This window comes from Lytechinus variegatus, chromosome 10 (genome assembly GCF_018143015.1).
Source record: "Lytechinus variegatus isolate NC3 chromosome 10, Lvar_3.0, whole genome shotgun sequence".
Classification (NCBI taxonomy): Eukaryota; Metazoa; Echinodermata; class Echinoidea; order Temnopleuroida; family Toxopneustidae; genus Lytechinus; species Lytechinus variegatus.
The window spans coordinates 2,640,553-2,658,050 of NC_054749.1; the positions used below are offsets into that span (position 1 = coordinate 2,640,553).

At 34.6% G+C, this 17,498-nt stretch overlaps 1 protein-coding gene across 1 annotated transcript in view; it reads left to right on the forward strand.

Moving 5' to 3' along the window:
* LOC121422569 overlaps nucleotides 1-17,498 on the forward strand; it is a 134,221-nt gene that overhangs the window by 79,844 nt on the left and 36,879 nt on the right. The window contains exons 52-68 of the mRNA XM_041617715.1: nucleotides 729-842; nucleotides 1,661-1,780; nucleotides 2,734-2,847; nucleotides 3,643-3,756; nucleotides 4,562-4,678; nucleotides 5,476-5,589; nucleotides 5,998-6,111; nucleotides 7,441-7,551; nucleotides 7,915-8,196; nucleotides 9,698-9,820; nucleotides 11,005-11,118; nucleotides 12,347-12,460; nucleotides 13,115-13,371; nucleotides 14,360-14,551; nucleotides 15,292-15,657; nucleotides 16,422-16,588; nucleotides 17,193-17,443. Coding sequence (XP_041473649.1) covers nucleotides 729-842; nucleotides 1,661-1,780; nucleotides 2,734-2,847; nucleotides 3,643-3,756; nucleotides 4,562-4,678; nucleotides 5,476-5,589; nucleotides 5,998-6,111; nucleotides 7,441-7,551; nucleotides 7,915-8,196; nucleotides 9,698-9,820; nucleotides 11,005-11,118; nucleotides 12,347-12,460; nucleotides 13,115-13,371; nucleotides 14,360-14,551; nucleotides 15,292-15,657; nucleotides 16,422-16,588; nucleotides 17,193-17,443 — 2,784 coding nt within the window. The remainder of the gene's footprint in view (nucleotides 1-728; nucleotides 843-1,660; nucleotides 1,781-2,733; nucleotides 2,848-3,642; nucleotides 3,757-4,561; nucleotides 4,679-5,475; nucleotides 5,590-5,997; nucleotides 6,112-7,440; nucleotides 7,552-7,914; nucleotides 8,197-9,697; nucleotides 9,821-11,004; nucleotides 11,119-12,346; nucleotides 12,461-13,114; nucleotides 13,372-14,359; nucleotides 14,552-15,291; nucleotides 15,658-16,421; nucleotides 16,589-17,192; nucleotides 17,444-17,498) is intronic.

Below are 17,498 nucleotides of genomic sequence, written 5' to 3' on the forward strand. Positions count from 1 at the left end.
ATGGTGTGATTAATAATTTTTTCCATTCCCATGAAAAATATTGATACATTATTTCAAACCATGCACATGCACATACATGTATAAAGAGTAAAATGTAAGCAGTAACAAAGAATGCTCATTTTACAATAGATTCTAAAAATGGAAAAGGAGAATCATTGTAGAACCTGATATGGCTTTGCATAAAAGATCATTCAAAACATAATGATGTTCTTTGATAACAAACGACGTATCGCATAACTATCAATAAAGTAGTGTACATTCCGCATAAATATAGGCTGAAATGAATTAAATGAAAAAAGCTTTTAAAGTTGCAGCTGTGAAAGAAATTTTGTACTCCTATGCGATTAATCCAACCTGCTTCAACATGATGGAGTCATGCTCTCTTGTTTGTCAGCTTTCTGAACTACCCTGTTAATGCGATCTGGGCCCAGTAACACAGGGTTTGCAATTAATAGCAAATATGAAAGAATGCTTCTGACTGGTTACTAGTCAGTATTTTGAGCCAAATGCTTGTGTAACAATGCTCTTGATTGGTCAGTTCATTTAGCGATTGATTGCTAATCTTTGTGTAACGCTCCCCAGGATGTGTGCAACTTTTCAGTACTTAATTGATATTAGACAAAAGATTCTAATCTGTCTACTCACCACAAGGGATCTGATGACATGGCTACAAGCTTCTTTCTTCATCTGTGATACTGCCATTTTATGAACTTGTTATTTTAACACAGATATTAATGAATGTTTGAGCCAGCCTTGCCAGAATGGGGGAACGTGTAACAATGGACAGAACCGGTATGATTGCGCATGCCCCATTTTCTTATCCGGTGTAAACTGTCAAAATAGTAAGTTGTTCGTTTCGTGTATTATTCATAGAAATCACAATAAAATTTTAAAAGAATTGATGTTCTGTATGTTCATCAAAATATCAAACCATGAGGTCCAATATATGAGTTAATCATTTGATGGCTTTTGTAAGTAGAAAATGTACATAGATACTAAGATTTGAATATTCATTTTGAACCAGAGGACATCATAATTGTAAGAATAGTCATAATTCGATCATAAAAGAATTATGATTTATGATCATGCTATAAGTTGTTGATACCATTCTCAATATTCCTACAAATGTTATAATGATGGGTATTGTCTTTATTTTATTATGATAATGAATTTTAATGATATTTTCTTTGAAAATTATGCCAAACATTATTTTTCAATGAATGCTCTGGCCTTTCCTTCAATTCCCTCTGTCTTTCTGCTTTTTTTCTGTCTAGTGCACAACATATTCTTCATAGCGAAGACCTCTTTGTGTGAATAGCTTTGCATTTGTTCAGTAATTATGTTTACATCAATATGATTTTGACCTTTTTGTTCCTTCTCTTTTTTCTTTCCTGTACATATACACACACATATGAATAAATTTTCAGTATTTTCTTCATTTCCAAGGGGAATCCACACTTTACAGGCTTTGCTTTTAGTGGACCCCCTCAAAACACTGTTTTTTGTTTTACGAAGTAAGAATGCTCGTCTGTAAAATTGTACTTGATTTATATTACTTTGTATTATGTTTTGAATGGAAATGGAATAAACAATTAAATTGAAATTGATAAAAAAAATCCTTTTTTTCTGAAATTAATGTTCCCATCTCATCATTATCCAGACCAATGCACCTTGCGTCCAAATATATGCCAGAATGGAGGGACATGTGTACCATCTACACAGCAGCCTGGATTTAACTGCCTATGTCGAAGCGGTTTTCAAGGAGACTTTTGTGAAATTCGTAAGTTTTTTTTTCTTTTTAACCCTTCCACAGGGTCCCTTTATTGAAATCACTATAAAACATATTTTTTGACAATACATAATTGAATAATTGAGACAGTATATTACACAAAATTTAGATATTTACAATACAATACTCCATGAAATTGTTGTAACATTTATATTAAAAAAGAAAAATCAAAGTGCAAAGGAAAGAAAAAATCCATACAAGATATATATAAATATATATATATATATGTATTTTAGAAGGATATCTGAGAGACTTAATGTAATACAGTAAAAGATGACCACCTTTTTATGATTTTCTTCTCTTTCAGATTTGTTTTATATATATTCTTTTCCATACCAAAATAAGATTTTATTTCAGACAAAATATGGTCGAAAACTGGAAGACAGTGTTTGCATTTTGCTGCAAAAATTTCTTTTCTAACGATTATAAAAATATAACGATTATATAATTTGTAAGTTTTTAGCAAAGTTCGTCTTTATAGTTCTTTCAAACACATATCATCGTACAAACTGAAAAAAAAGAAAGTTGTATATTATAGAAATTGCTTTTGTTTGTTTTAAATGCCTGATACAGTTTCCAATATTTTTTTTTACAATTTTGAAAGGTTTAATTGGCTTCCATTTTTTTTTAAAGTGATAAGACTGTATGTGACCATAATATGGTCTTGATAAATTTTTGGAATGTTTGGAATATACATTATATACCTCTTCTTTTTTATTGTTCTCAAAACAGGTAAATGAAGGCAATTTAATTTATAGGTTTGTAAAAAAAAATTAAACGCATATTTCTTAGTGTTGTAATGCAAACTAGACTACATAGCTTTATTGACAGAATGTCAACTTATTTCCTAGAATTTTTTTATGTTCTACCTTGAAACTATAGGAGCAATAATCATAATTTTTGTATTAACCATGTCATTTCATATTGATTTGTTTTTCTTTTAGAAACACCAAGTTGCAACCCGAGTCCTTGTCAAAATGGAGGTACATGTATTGTTGGTACCATAGGTATCACATGCAATTGTGTTCAAGGATACGTTGGGGAATTCTGCCAGACAAGTGAGCTTAATTTTTTATTTATTTATTTATTAGTCATTTTTATGATCATGCGCTGCTTTTCCGACGGTGACAGTGGCGTTGGCGGAGTAAACATTGAAATCTTAACCAAGGACAAGTTTTTGAAATGCCATCATAACTTAGGAAGTATATGGTCCCAGTTCAAGAAACTTGAACATAAGGGTACCTGAGTTTCAGGTCACATGACCGGAATCAAAGGTCATTTAGGGTCAATGAACTTAGACCATGTTGGGGAAATCCACATCAAAATCTTAACCTAGGTTATGTTTTTGAAATGTTGCCAGAACTATGAAAGTTTATGTATATAGTTCATGAAACATGAACATAAGATAATGTGTATCACTGAACATCCTGCATGAATTTCAGGTCACATGACCAAGGTAAAAGGTCATTTAGGGTCAGCAAACTGTGGCCGTGTTAGGGGAATTTATTGAATCGGCATCATAGATTTGAGAGTTTATTCATCAACCAATGAAATTATATTGTTGGAGAACTTTATGTTAATTGCATAGAACAAGTTTTAATTGATCATTATTATTCATATCATCGTCAGCATCATCCTCACCTTTATTCTGAAATCTTGCAGGAGACAGTGCATGACTGCAAAAAATCTTAGGGTCATGGCTTATCCCTCACCACCTTTTAACATGCCCTATGGCATGGTTGGGAAGTCATTGGGAAGTCATTTGAAATCATTAAGTTTGTACATATGTTTTAAGATTTCTCTGGTGATGTACTTTTTTGTAATCAATTTTTCGTCATTTTTTTTTCCTGAAGTCGTCAACCAGTGTCTGAATTTGCCATGCAGAAATGGAGGAAGTTGTGTTAGTCGGGTCAATGGATATCTTTGTAATTGTATCCCTGGTTATATTGGTACCAACTGTGAAACAAGTAAGTGGACTTTGCATTATCGTTTGGGGCTCACTTTATTCAAAACAAATTTATTGATGAAATATTAGAATTTCAGGCATCAAAATAGCCCAGTCTCTGACCGTTTATAAACTAGACTGCAAAATTTTCATGGAAGTATGATATCTCTATGGTATTTAGTTATTATGCTTTTTATTACTGAATAACGATCCTAATTTTATGCTGTAAAAAAAATCTGTTCATGTTGACTGTTGGAGTCCAGGGGTTTGAAGTCACATGGATGCACTCTAAGCTTATTTTAAGTCGCTACTGGGTATGTACTTCTTTCTTTGATGGAAATATTTTAAAGCAACTTTTCAAACATGGATTTTTGACCCAATTATAAGCCCGGTTGGCATATTCTACCCACGGACCATTTGTATAATATATTTTTCGTAACGAGGAAGGAAGCTGCCATGGAAATTAATACTTATTTAGTTTTCAAGACACCAACAAATGTAAATTAACAAAACTATATTGTTCAATGACTTAAGAATATTCCAGCATCTAACTCTTTGCCGGTGTAATTACATTCTTGAATGAAGTAGAGCTATAGGTATATGAATAGTGTCTTGCACCAAATGGCTACTGCCTTAATTGTCAAATATGACCATATTGTTTAAAACTTCGTGATTGACTTTTGCTGTGTTTATTAAATGTACATTTGAAATGAAGCAGAGCTGAAGTGCCTTGCACCAAATGGTTACTGCCTTTAATACTGCCAAATTAAACTTTATTGTTTAAGAGTTTATAATTGCAATATGATGTTCCCATGTGTTTTGATTAGATAACAACGAATGCGTCAGCAATCCTTGTCTGAATGGTGGTACCTGCATCGATGGTGTGAATCGCTTTGACTGCATATGTCCTCCAAATTCAAATGCAAACATCTTCTGTGAACAACGTGAGTCAAAAATTCTGAGTTGTAAATTGTAGCCGACATGACTTGGTTGGTTAAAATTAAGCATCCCGACCCCATGGCTTAATATTTAATATACTACTGTATCAGTGTGTAAGCCATGTAAAAATGTAATGGTTGTTTTGAGCTTAGATTATTAAACCATCCTCTGATGTGCATATCTCCTGACATATTTTCCTGTTTGATAACTTTAATTATTTAACACTGAAAGTGTTTATGTCATGCATTTAAAAAGCACTACTGCGACGTGACACCTTCATTCTGGACAAATTTATATGCTGAAATTTTAATGCAAAATGTTGCTCTTAAATTTCCTTTCGATTCTTTCCAACGATGTTTTATTTTTCAACAATACTCAAAATATTAAATATGGAACAAACAGGAGTCACGAACTGGTATAGTTTCATCAATATGTCATATCCGTTGCGCGCACTTGCACAATGAGCAAGTAATTGCGTGAGTTGTCTAAAATTTTCGATAAATCTGGCTGGTTTTTATGGTATCCGCAATCACCACAGAAAGCAACATTTTGCACACAATCAAATTGGGATCTCGGGCAAATTTAACTATGCTGTTAAGGGGCAGTGGACAGAAATCTTGTTAACTATGCCCATTCCCCTTAAGTTGGTAACCAACTTAGTTTGTTGTTTTGCAGGCATGAAGAAATACATGAACCCACTTTCGACCAATCAGTGGAACGGATTATACAACATTCTTAAAGAGAGTTATCATGTTGACTATGAAAACGATCATAATAATAATTTCTACATATTGTTTTGCAGCTCCATCTGCATGTGATTCTGGACCTTGTTTGAATGGAGGGACTTGTCAAAACACAGTAAATGGCTTCTTCTGCTTCTGTCCATCCAACTTTCTTGGTATTCGGTGTGAAACTTGTAAGTTCCAATAATTAATCTCTTCTAGTATTACTCATTTTCTATTGTATAAATAGTAATTGAAGAATATATTCAACATGCTTTACCAATTCAGAGAAAGATACAGAGGAATCCTGCCTCTGTGTCCATCGTGGAAATCAAATATCTTGCCAGATTTCATGCAGCATTCCTCAACATTCCACAGTCACAGTCAAAAGTTAATAAAATGATTCCATTAAAAATAGACACTTAATTTACATTTAGAAGTATTTTTTAGTTGTCATAATTGTTACTATTCATCTCATAATTGTACTCATAGTAAGTAATCTCTAACCCAGAGGAATTGCCCAAATTATATCAAGGTATTGAGTGCAGAGACAAAGAAAACAATGCAAAAATATTAATTGATTTTGTTCTTGTCTATTCCAGTAAACAGCCCTTGTAATCCATCCCCTTGTCTTAATGGAGGAACCTGCACACAAACGGGATCTAGCTTCGCCTGCCGGTGTCTTTCCACTTTCACTGGGATTCTCTGTGGACAAGGTATGTGTCGTTTGTTAAGTCTCCGCACTTTGCACCACAAGGTCCAGAGTTCAAATTCCAACTGCAGCATTTGCTTCCTTTATCATATCGTCATTTACCTACATTTGCCTCTCTCCTACCAGAGGGCTGTTTCATAAAGTTGTTCGTAAGTTAAGAGTGACTTTAAGAACGACTGTTGATTCGTTTTTGTGGTAAATGATATTCACCATTAAAAGCTTATTGGTGAGTATTCACCACGTGAGAACGGGTCACCAGTTACTCTTAACTTTAATACAAACAGCTTTATGAAACAACCACCTGGTGTGAAGTAAATTGGTAACCTGTAGGAAGAAATTACCTGAATGCTTGAGAGATTGACTGGGGTAGCTATGCTTTAGCCAGATACTAGTATGTGGTACTACTTAGAAAAGTTGCAGTAAGCAATATATGAATGTTGTATATTCTTATAATCGTTAATATTAGTTACTTTTTCTTTCAAAGTGGTTATTCAATCATTATTTGCTTCAATATTATTCTAAAAAAGTAAATAACAAATGAATTATGTACATTATAATATAAGTATAATAAAGGATGGAATTACTTCATTGATAGTACAAGCTGAGGCTGTCTGTATTGGATATACTTTTTGAAAAATTTGTTGTTTGAAAATGCATGAAAGAAGGTTAAATTTCTTGCCAGTAATTAAGGCCTAAAACTTGTCACTATTATAGAATTTGAATTTTTTTTACCAACCTGGGCTCCGTTACACAAAGATTAGTGATCAATCGCTATAAAAAGCAGACTGACCAACCAAGATCAACCTTACACGCGTATTTAGTTCAAAATACTGACCAAGAATTAATTAGGGGCCCGTCTTACAGAGAGTTGCGGTTGATCCGATCACTCGCAACTATGGAAAGCCAGCAACGTCAACATCTAAAACAAATGTTTGTTCAAAATATTTTCTACAAATGATGTATATTCATACATGCACTGTTTTCTTGACAATTCAGTATGCTTCTCTTTTGTCTTCAAAGGACATGGAGCAAATTTCCTAAAGAAAAATTATGATATTGATGGATTTCCATATACTTGAGATTGATCGGATCAGGCGTATGATAGGGCCCTGAAGTCTGCTTTCATATTTGCTATTCATCGTTGAGCTTTGTGTTGCGGGGCCCAGGACATATTACATGCAATCCGTTGACAAGTGCAACTTTGATCCTATAACATTTGTGATATGTTGAGGGTTGAATCTTTTATTTCCAATTGTCCTAACCTGTTTTCTAGTCCCACAATTTTCATCTTTGTATGTATCTCTTATTTCCGCAATTCTTTTCTTGGATGCAGCTAATAATGTCTGTGGTTTGAACTGCCAGAATGGTGGGACTTGTTTGAGTGTTCCAGGAATTCTGATGTGCCTTTGTCCTACCAACTGGATAGGAAATCTTTGCACTATTCGTAAGTATGAAAATAGATACATTAGGGCAATTGCATAAACCATGTCTAAATAGACAAACTAACATTGCTTATGATTTTATGTTGCAAGCATCTTGTTTTCCATGTAAATTTCTCTTTGTAAAACATATGGTTAGTATGCATTTATTACTTATGATAAGTGTGATAATTATTAGGACAATACATACTAAATTATGGACCCATCAGGCGTAAAGGATTGATGCTGATTCATAATTTTCACACTTCCGGTCAATCCCTTTTAACTGTTTAAGTACTATGATTTCTATTTTATATTTTGTCTTTTTATCACTATATCAGTATTACTTTGTAAATTGTGATCAAAGAAGGTTTATTTTTATCTTGCAGCAAGGGTAATTCCAGCTGGACCAGGTGCGGTTACGTCAAATTCCTTCGAAATAGTATTCAGTTCCATTGGTCCAAACACTGAGGCCACTGCACATCGTCTTCTCTTACTTGATGGAACTGATGTCGTGCAGTCAACGACCCTACCAACCGCTCCACCACGCAATACCGAGATTAGCTATGTGTTCTCAAATCTTAATCCTGGAGCAATGTACACTGTCATCATTGCTGCTGACACAGCAGAGGAGAGCTTTGAATTAGTCCGTGTTCCATTCACTACAGATGGTAAGTGAACAAATATGTACCGTCGTCAAAGGAGGTGGTTTTAACTATGGTTCTTGAAAGATAATGCTTGCATTTGCATCACTGAGGGACCAAGGTTTCCTCAAACCTCTGAAGGCCATTGAATCTGGTTTATATCTGTCATTGGTATTATACACAACATTAAAGGGGAATGAAACCTTTGGAATATGTATGCTTGTGACGAAACAGAAAAATCAAAGAAACTGATCAACGAAAGTTTGAGAAAAATCAGACAAACAATGAGAAAGTTATGAGCATTTGAATATTGTAATCACTAATGCTATGGGGATCCTCCAATTGGCAATGCGACAAGGATGTGTGATGTCACATGTGAACAACTTTCCCTTTGATAGACTATAAAATACCCCCAAAATGTCTCTTGCTTTTTCTTATGGTGATACAAACTCTTTATCCATGATGTATTCTTTAAAAATCTGTATTCCATGCTCCCTATAGCATTGAATGGAAAGCACAGATGATCTGATAGATTGAAGTGAAATGTATACTAATGTAAAGGGGAGAGTTGTTCACAAGTGACATCACACATCTTTGTCGCATTGCCAATGTGAGGATCTGCATAGCATTAGTGATCGCAATATTCAAATGCTCATAACTTTCTCATTATTTGTCTGATTTTTCTCAAACTTTCGTTGATCTGTTTCTTTGATTTTTCTGTTTTCACACAAGCACTTTGTTTCAAAGGTTCATTCTCCATTAACGTGTATGTGATTGAATAAATGACACTGAGCAATCTCAGTTTTCTAATGAGATAACATTGTCACAGATTACCGACAAAATCTGATAATGATGATTGTATGATTGATCATTGTGTTTTCTTGTACTGCCATAACAAAATTCTTCATTTCACACTCATGATGTAAGCTCTGCCCATGCTGTAAATAGCCTTTGTACTATTTACTGCTCATCAGATACCATTCACGCTTGTTACGTTGAATGTTGGGATTCATGGCATTTTTTCTCAGTTTCATGACATTGGTCAGAATAACCGGTGGTCACTTGACAAGGTTTAGCCCAATATCCTATTGAGATATAAATTCAAACTATAACATTTCATTTTTTATATTTGTGCCATGATCTACTTTCTGCCAACATAACCAAACTCGAATAAATTTGCAGTGCCATTGCAAGTTTTAGTAAAAACAGCATGTCCTGGTTGACAGTTTTCGTGGTGAAAAAATGTAACAGATGCACAAACAATATCAAAATGGTAATTATTCTTTGATTTTGACAGATGTTTTTTTTTTAAATAAAGTAGTTGATTATCAAGAAAATATTGAATCTCCATATGATGATACAAAACTATGATCAATGTCACACAAAGTTCTCATAACATTATTAACATTTTTGAATAGTTAAGTAATAAACTGAATGGATACCATTCGATAGGGATAGTATCTTCATGAGTATGTATACAAATTTCCCTCTCGATGTATGTCACATTTGATTTTATCTTTGATGTCAGCTGAGGATGGTTGTATCAGCCAGCCATGCCAGAACCAGGCTACCTGCTCACCAAACTCTGCCACGCCTCTTGGGTATATGTGCTTCTGTGCACCTGGATTTACTGGAACAACATGTTCAATAAGTATGTTTGCAGACTTACAGCCATTTGCTGCAAGATTGATTATATATCTTGCCTAATGCCATTTCTGATTAAATATACTTTTGCTTTAGTCCTTGAAGTTTCGTGCATTTCTAGCCCGTATTCTGAAGTCGGGTTTAACTTAAACTCAGGTTTAAAGTTGTGGTTTAAGTATGGAGAGCCAATTGTTACATAAATCACTAACAGTAGAGATATCATACTTCAGCTCATTTGGCTCTCAAATCATTCATAATTGTCTAGGAAGTATAACAAGATTGTTGTCTTCACCATCGATGAATCAGGAAAGAGCACAGTAAACATAAGAAACATACATCTTAATAAAAAAAAATTGATGCTTTTAGCTTCCTATACTTCAACCACAACTTTAAATCTGAGTTAAACCTGACTTCAGAATACAGACCAAAAATTGTGAACGTCCAGCAACAATGAATTTCATGCAGTTGACAACGATTTTCTTGGAAGACACATTTAGAATAAAAATGTAAAAAAATACCCAAATGAATATGAAATCAAATAAAATTTAAAATAAAAATATATATACAGTTGGGGATGATACTACAAATTTGTTTAATGTACACAAATCTTAAAAAGAGAATCCAGAACAAAATCTAGCCGTATTTTTTTAGCTTTAGTTATTGTATAATATTTTTTGATGAATTGACTGTACATTCCTTTAGATTAATTTGTGGGTGACATTCATGCTGATTTTCATTGTGATAAATGGCTGATATGGACATGGGGGGGGGGGGGTGACAAATTAGCTGTGCAATTTCTTGATAGCATGGAATGTGATATTAGCCAATAGTTGGCTTACCTTTTATCTTGTGGTAAACTCTAAAGCATTTGACATCCACTTATACGAACAAGGGATATAAGTAACATTTATGTTTAAAAGATGTAATTTGGCCCTTCAAAATAAAAACAATGCATAGACCTTTATGCATCTTGGAAGCTAAAGCCATTGCCTTTGTTTGCATTGTAATCTGAATTTGGCATGTTTCTGACAACTCTGTTTACTCTTATTCCCATGTCATCCAAGGGAGGGTGCTATGAGATTGTGACGTCATTTGCACAAGGTTTATGGGAACAAATCAATTCAAATCATTAACACCATTTATTCCGATGCACGTAATAAATAATGCTATTCATACTTCCTCCTTGTTTAGATATCAATGAGTGTGCTTCTGGGCCTTGTCTCAATGGTGGAAGGTGTATAGATGCAGTCAATGGTTACTCCTGTCTGTGCGTAGTGGGTTACACCGGTATTCGCTGTGAAACTGGTAAGTTTTCTGGGCCAAGTTTTAAAAAGAGTTGCGATTGATCCAATCAAGCACAACTATGGACGGCCAGCAACATTATGCATGTTCGTTCAAAATATTTTCTAATTATGATGTATATTCATGCATTTATCATTTTCTTGACAATTCAGTGTGCTTCTCTTTGTTTACATAGGACATTGTGCAAATTTTCTGCAGAAAAAATTATGACATTGATGGATTTCCATAGAATTACGATTGATTGGATCAATCGCAACTCTTTGTAAGACGGGGCTCTGATCTATTTGCTGGAATTTTAGAATGTCAAAATGCAGTTTCCTTGTCTTTTCAGAAAAAAGGATTTTTCTTTATGCGCCATTGTATTCTAGAGATGAATCATCTGTCATATTACTAATAATAAAGTACTTTGTGTATGTTATATGCTAAAGAACTTTGGAATTATTTGGTCCATTTTGCATAATCGCCTTCATTTTGAAGGAGGGAGAGACCCTCAGATTTCAGGTAATCAAATTGACATTTCAGGTAATTAGATTAACACTATTAAATATACATGTAGTACAATAATTCATTAACGCACATTCTTTTATATCAATAATTAATCAGGGCCCTCGGAACTGTTTTGAAATTTTCCCGGGGGGATGAGGGCTGAGCCAACAGTAGGGAAGCAACCATGTATGGAGCGTTGTGGCCCAGTGCCGGGATAAGTCTTCTGACTTTGAAACAGAGGGTCGTGGGTTCAAATCCCAGCCATGGCGTAATTTCCTTCAGCAAGAAATTTATCCACACTGCTGCACTCGACCCAGGTGAGGCGAATGGCGACCCAGGTGAGGTGAATGGGTACCCGGCAGGATGATTTCCTTGAATGCATGAGCGCTGAGAGGCAGTTCGAGCTAAAGCCGGGGTAATAGTAATAACAACGCACCTCGGAATAGAATATTTCTAGATAGATGGCGCTATATAAATGCCTATTATTATTATGTAGAAAATCCCAATCAGATGGTCATTCTTACATTCTGTGAACCCTGTTGATGTTGATTGTTATGAATAATAGGCCTACATTATTTCACTCTTATCATGTGCTCAATACATCTCAACTATGTCTCTCAGTGTTCTACATTTTTTTATGATAGGATGATTAAGAAGTACAAACGTAATTGAAAGTAGTTGTTATTGAAAATGCAATGCTCATTATTAAGCTGATGAATTTCCTCTTTATTTTCTTTTTTGATAGTTCTTGATTCATGTACCAGCTCTCCTTGCCTCAATGGTGGTAACTGCGTCAGCCAGGTTAATTCATTCTTCTGTAATTGTCAACCAAACTTTAGGGGCGTACGTTGTGAATTATGTAAGTATTCAATTTCAATTAATGGCGCGGTCACATTTTCCCCATGGTGGCTATACGGCGAGTCGAAAACAGTCGTTTTAACATTTTTGTACCAGCTACATATATAGGTGTTTCGAATGAAAATAGATAAATCGGCTGATTTGGACAAACAGTGTGGGCAATGCAAGGGAAATGTGACTGTTGCATTAGTTTGCTCTCTTCTTAATTAGGATTTAGGATCCTTTTTACTATTGCATTATAAGGAGGAAGCAAAATACTGGTAAATTCACTGAACACCATTGACATATAAAGGATGAAATCAGTAAAATATATTTTTTGCTGATAACTTGTGGACATGAATATACAGATATGTTACCATCAGCAAAGATATGAAGCTGGAAGTGGCTTATAATGTCACATGAAAAAAGACTTTCGATTTTTAATCCATTTCTTGTTATTCCCATATGACTGAAATAAGTTTTCTCCTGAAAATTTGGGTCAAATTGAATAGTAAACAAAAAAATCTCCAGAAGGCGTTTGGAATACATTAACATCTTCTTTTCAATTCCATGTTGTAACATTTTCTTTTTATTAATCTGCAATGTCTGTATTCATTAGCATTAACATTTGCAAATACAAACATCCGTTTTGCATTTCTTTTTTTTCAATATTAAGTTAACCCACCATGTACATCAAACCCATGCTTAAATGGTGGCATGTGCAGCAACAATCAGAACAATGACAACTACGTCTGTATTTGCCTGCAAAACTTCAATGGTGTGAACTGTGAGAACCCCATAGATGGGGTGGAATGTGCCAGTAACCCCTGCAGAAATGGAGGTACCTGCAATGAGGGCTTCCGTAGCTTTACCTGTACCTGCCCTTCCACATGGACCGGGATATTTTGTTCTGCAGACGTCAATGAATGCCAGGTAAGGGTGGCTGATGTGTGGAATTCAAGCAGTTTACGCTGCACATTGTTTTAAAAGATGTTAAAGTTTGAACTGTTGATAAAAAAAATCCCTTTTCATATTTAACGTGCAAATTTGTTTTGACCAACTGTTGATAGGTTGGTATTTTAACCAACTTTAATATTTGTTTGTTAATGAATTTCTTAGAGTGCATGCTATATGAATTTCTTCTTTAACCCAACCTTCTAAAGAGAATGCCATATGAAAGTACTAAATTCATATTTTTTCCCAACATGATTAAAAAACTATATTAATAATACAGAGTTGCCTTGTGGAGGTCCTTCAAACAGACTTATTAATGTAGATTACTTTATATATAATACTTATAACAAAATATTGTATATCAAGATAGTTTAAACGTTAACAAAGAAATTTACAAGCAATATCTCACAAATCTTTCTAAAAGCATATTTGATGAAATCATATAGGGATGAAAATATGTGATTATTGGAGCCAGTTAATGAGAATACTCGTTTAATCAAGACAAAAACATGTCCAAAGATAATGTGCCCTTTGTACATTAAAAAGAAATTGAGAGAAATAGCCCTATTGCATAATTTAAACATTATTGTAAATGCTAATATTACCTCTGAGTGAAATTCAAAATAAGTTTTCTGAAGCACCATTACGGTTTTCTATCATAACGAATATTCAGTCGTCTCTTTCTTTGGTCTAATAACATATATAATCAACAACAAAATAAGAGAGTGGATGATTTGAAATATTTTGTTGATAATACAATAAAATTGATTCATTATTATAGATTTTGTTGTCATTACATATCTATACAGACTTATCACCATGTACAACAAACATTAAGAAATTTCTTTTTGGTAGGGATGAAATGTATCAATCTGTTTCCAGAAAGAACTTTACTTGACACATTTTTCTGTTGTATGGAAATTGAAATATTTCCAATGAAATATTTTATTTACCATATTTTTCTCAGAACCAACCCTGTTTCAATGGTGGGACATGTACTAATCTCCAAGGGTCATATCGCTGTAATTGCCCCCTTGGATTTGGTGGAGTTAATTGTCAAGTGAATATCAACGAATGCACCTCAAACCCTTGTTTGAATGGAGGTACTTGCAGTGATGGAATTAATTTTTACACCTGTGCTTGTCTGCTACGTTTCACAGTAAGTAGTCAATTTGTTTTGCATATGCAAATGGTAAACATGGTATTAAATCATTGTAAATGAACCATAAATCTGTATCACGTTATCTGTACCATCATTCAGACCTTCAAACATGGTGTTATTCATTCAGCATGATTTTTGTGCTTCTAGAATAGTGGAACATATAATTTGTTGTTTGATGAGCTATGCATGAATACATTTTGATTACATTTGGCAGCATCACAGGGGGATGGGGGTTACTGCCCTTAGCTTTTGAACTAGTGAACAAAGGCAAAAACTAGAGGAAAATAGAAAAGAAAAAGGAAGAAGAGTATGTCTGGGCCATGTTGCTCTATTATACTCCTATAATCCAATCAAGAGTAATATGTCTCCTTTTGGTCACTTTACCCATATCAAAATATCGTGGCAACCCCACCCCCTGATATGTGGGCTAGCAAGTTAGCCTAGAGTGTACATCATTTCAATTTACCACAGTAAAGAATGGAATTGTGGATAATCTATAATGACAATGTATGCAGTCATACAGAATCAATGTATTGCTTGCTCTACTAGGCAACTTCTAACTTATCTTCATTTTTTTTTTCATCTCACAACTTTACATGCTAAAATTCTAAATGCGAAGAAGTTTATGCATGCCTAATGCCTTTGCTGATTTAAATCAAAAGGAAAGGATTACAAGAAAAGGAAAAAAGATTTGTTTTGAAATATATTCACTTTTATTTACTTTTATTCCTTTTTAGGGACAACGGTGTGAGATTACCCCGAATGCTTGTTCAAGTTCTCCTTGCCTAAACGGAGGTACATGCAACAGCAACAATGGCTTCTTCACCTGCAGTTGTGTCAGTGGATTTGTTGGAATTAGGTGTGAAACAAACAGCAACGACTGCGTGCAGAACCCCTGTCAGAATGGAGGCACATGTGTGGATGGATTGAACACGTTCTCGTGCACGTGTCTGGCAGGGTTCTCTGGTAACCTCTGCCAGATTTCGAATTTCTGTGCGAACAACCCCTGCTTGAATGGCGGAACCTGCCAAACCTTGTCCACAACTTATCGGTGTCAGTGCACCAATGGATTCACAGGTCAACAGTGTCAAATTAATATCCAGGTATTGAACCTGTTACACAATATTTATTGAGACAATATGGCCAGTATTCAGAAGTCAGGTTTGACTTAGACCATGCTCTAACTCTGTGCCAAAATTATAAGAAGCCAAAAATGTCAAAATTTTTATTAAGTTGTATGTTTCTTATGTTACTGTGCTCTTTCCTGATTCATCAATGGTGAAGGCAATCATGTATTTTTACTTCCTATAAAATTATGAATGATTTGAAAGACAAATGAGCTGAAATAAGATATCTCGACTGTTAATTATTTATGTAACAATTGGCTATCAATACTTAAACCACAACTTTAAAGCTGAGATTAAGTTAAACCTGACTTTAGAATATGGGCCTATGTGTTTCAAAGTAATTGTGATACTATGATTCCGTGATGTTGTATTGTTCACAGCATGACCGATTAACAAGAGTAACAGGAATACTTTTTCATACATATGATGATTGTATCCATACAATCAGAGCGGATGCAGAATCATGAAAATGCTTTACAGAATGGCTGGAATGGGCCAAGCTATATGGATATTTTATGTATTCCAATTTTAAACTCATTAGTTAAAGTGATCACTACTTAAATATTATTATTGGGCAAGTTATATATTTTGAATGACAATCATGTTTAATGTTATTATGAAATATCTAGAAAAGTTTGAGATCAATGTCTGACACCTGTATCATGTTAAAATAAGTTTTTAGTAGTTACAGTAGTGATATTATGGAAAGATTACCAAATATTTACATCACTTTACTACAGGAATGTTCAAGTGGACCTTGTCAAAATGGAGGAACGTGCATTGATGGAGTGAATTCTTTCATCTGTCAGTGTCCTGTTGGCTACGGGGGAATATTTTGTCAGTTGTCAACCTCACCATGCCAGAGTAATCCATGTCAAAACGGTGCTTGCCTTACACAGCAACAAGGGTTAGTATAAGTAAACACATGATTTGATAAAACCTGTGTCCTAGTATCAAACTCATGAAGAAATTGCATTCCGTTTTATGTTCATTGATGTTGATGTAGCATGTGAAATTTAGAACTCCTTTCTATCTAACTTTCATTGATGTTGACAAGAGATGTGAAGTTTGTGATGTCTGTAAATCAGGGCCCTGTTGCATACAAATCCCTGTTATAGTATCTTTGCCATCCAGTGGTAACTGCAGTGGTAATTAATTACCAACAATGCTAATCAACCAATCAGAATCAAGGATTTCAGGGAAGTTACCATCAGATGGCAAAGTTACTGTAATAGTAATCAATCAATGTGTTTTGAAATCTAGTGTGGAAGCAAAGTCTCTCTGATGAAAACTTTGTTGGTTCAAATCAAAGTTCAGTCATTCCATTGTAGTTCAGTAACATTGACATTTACTAGAAATTAGCAATCAATCCCCAATTACATGAAAACGAAGGCAAACTTTAATAAATGCCTACCTTAGATACAGTAGGGATGAGTTCCACTGCAAAGGGGGAAACACGTCCTTTACTTTGACCAGGAGTATGACTGACAATCATTCAATTGTTTCAACAGGTACATTTGCCAGTGCAATCAGGGATTCACTGGGGTTTTCTGTCAGACCAACATCGATGAATGCCTGAGCTCACCTTGTCTAAATGGAGCCACCTGCCTGGATGGTTTAGCCCGGTACACGTGTCAATGTCGCTTGGGTTACACAGGTATCCGATGTGAAATCAACGTAGATGAGTGTGCATCACAGCCTTGTGCCAATGGTGGCACTTGTATTGACAATGTGAATAGCTATATCTGCAATTGTCCACAAGGTGAGAATCTTTGGCCTACGTCATAAGGTCCTGTCCATCAGTAGAAACGTTCAAA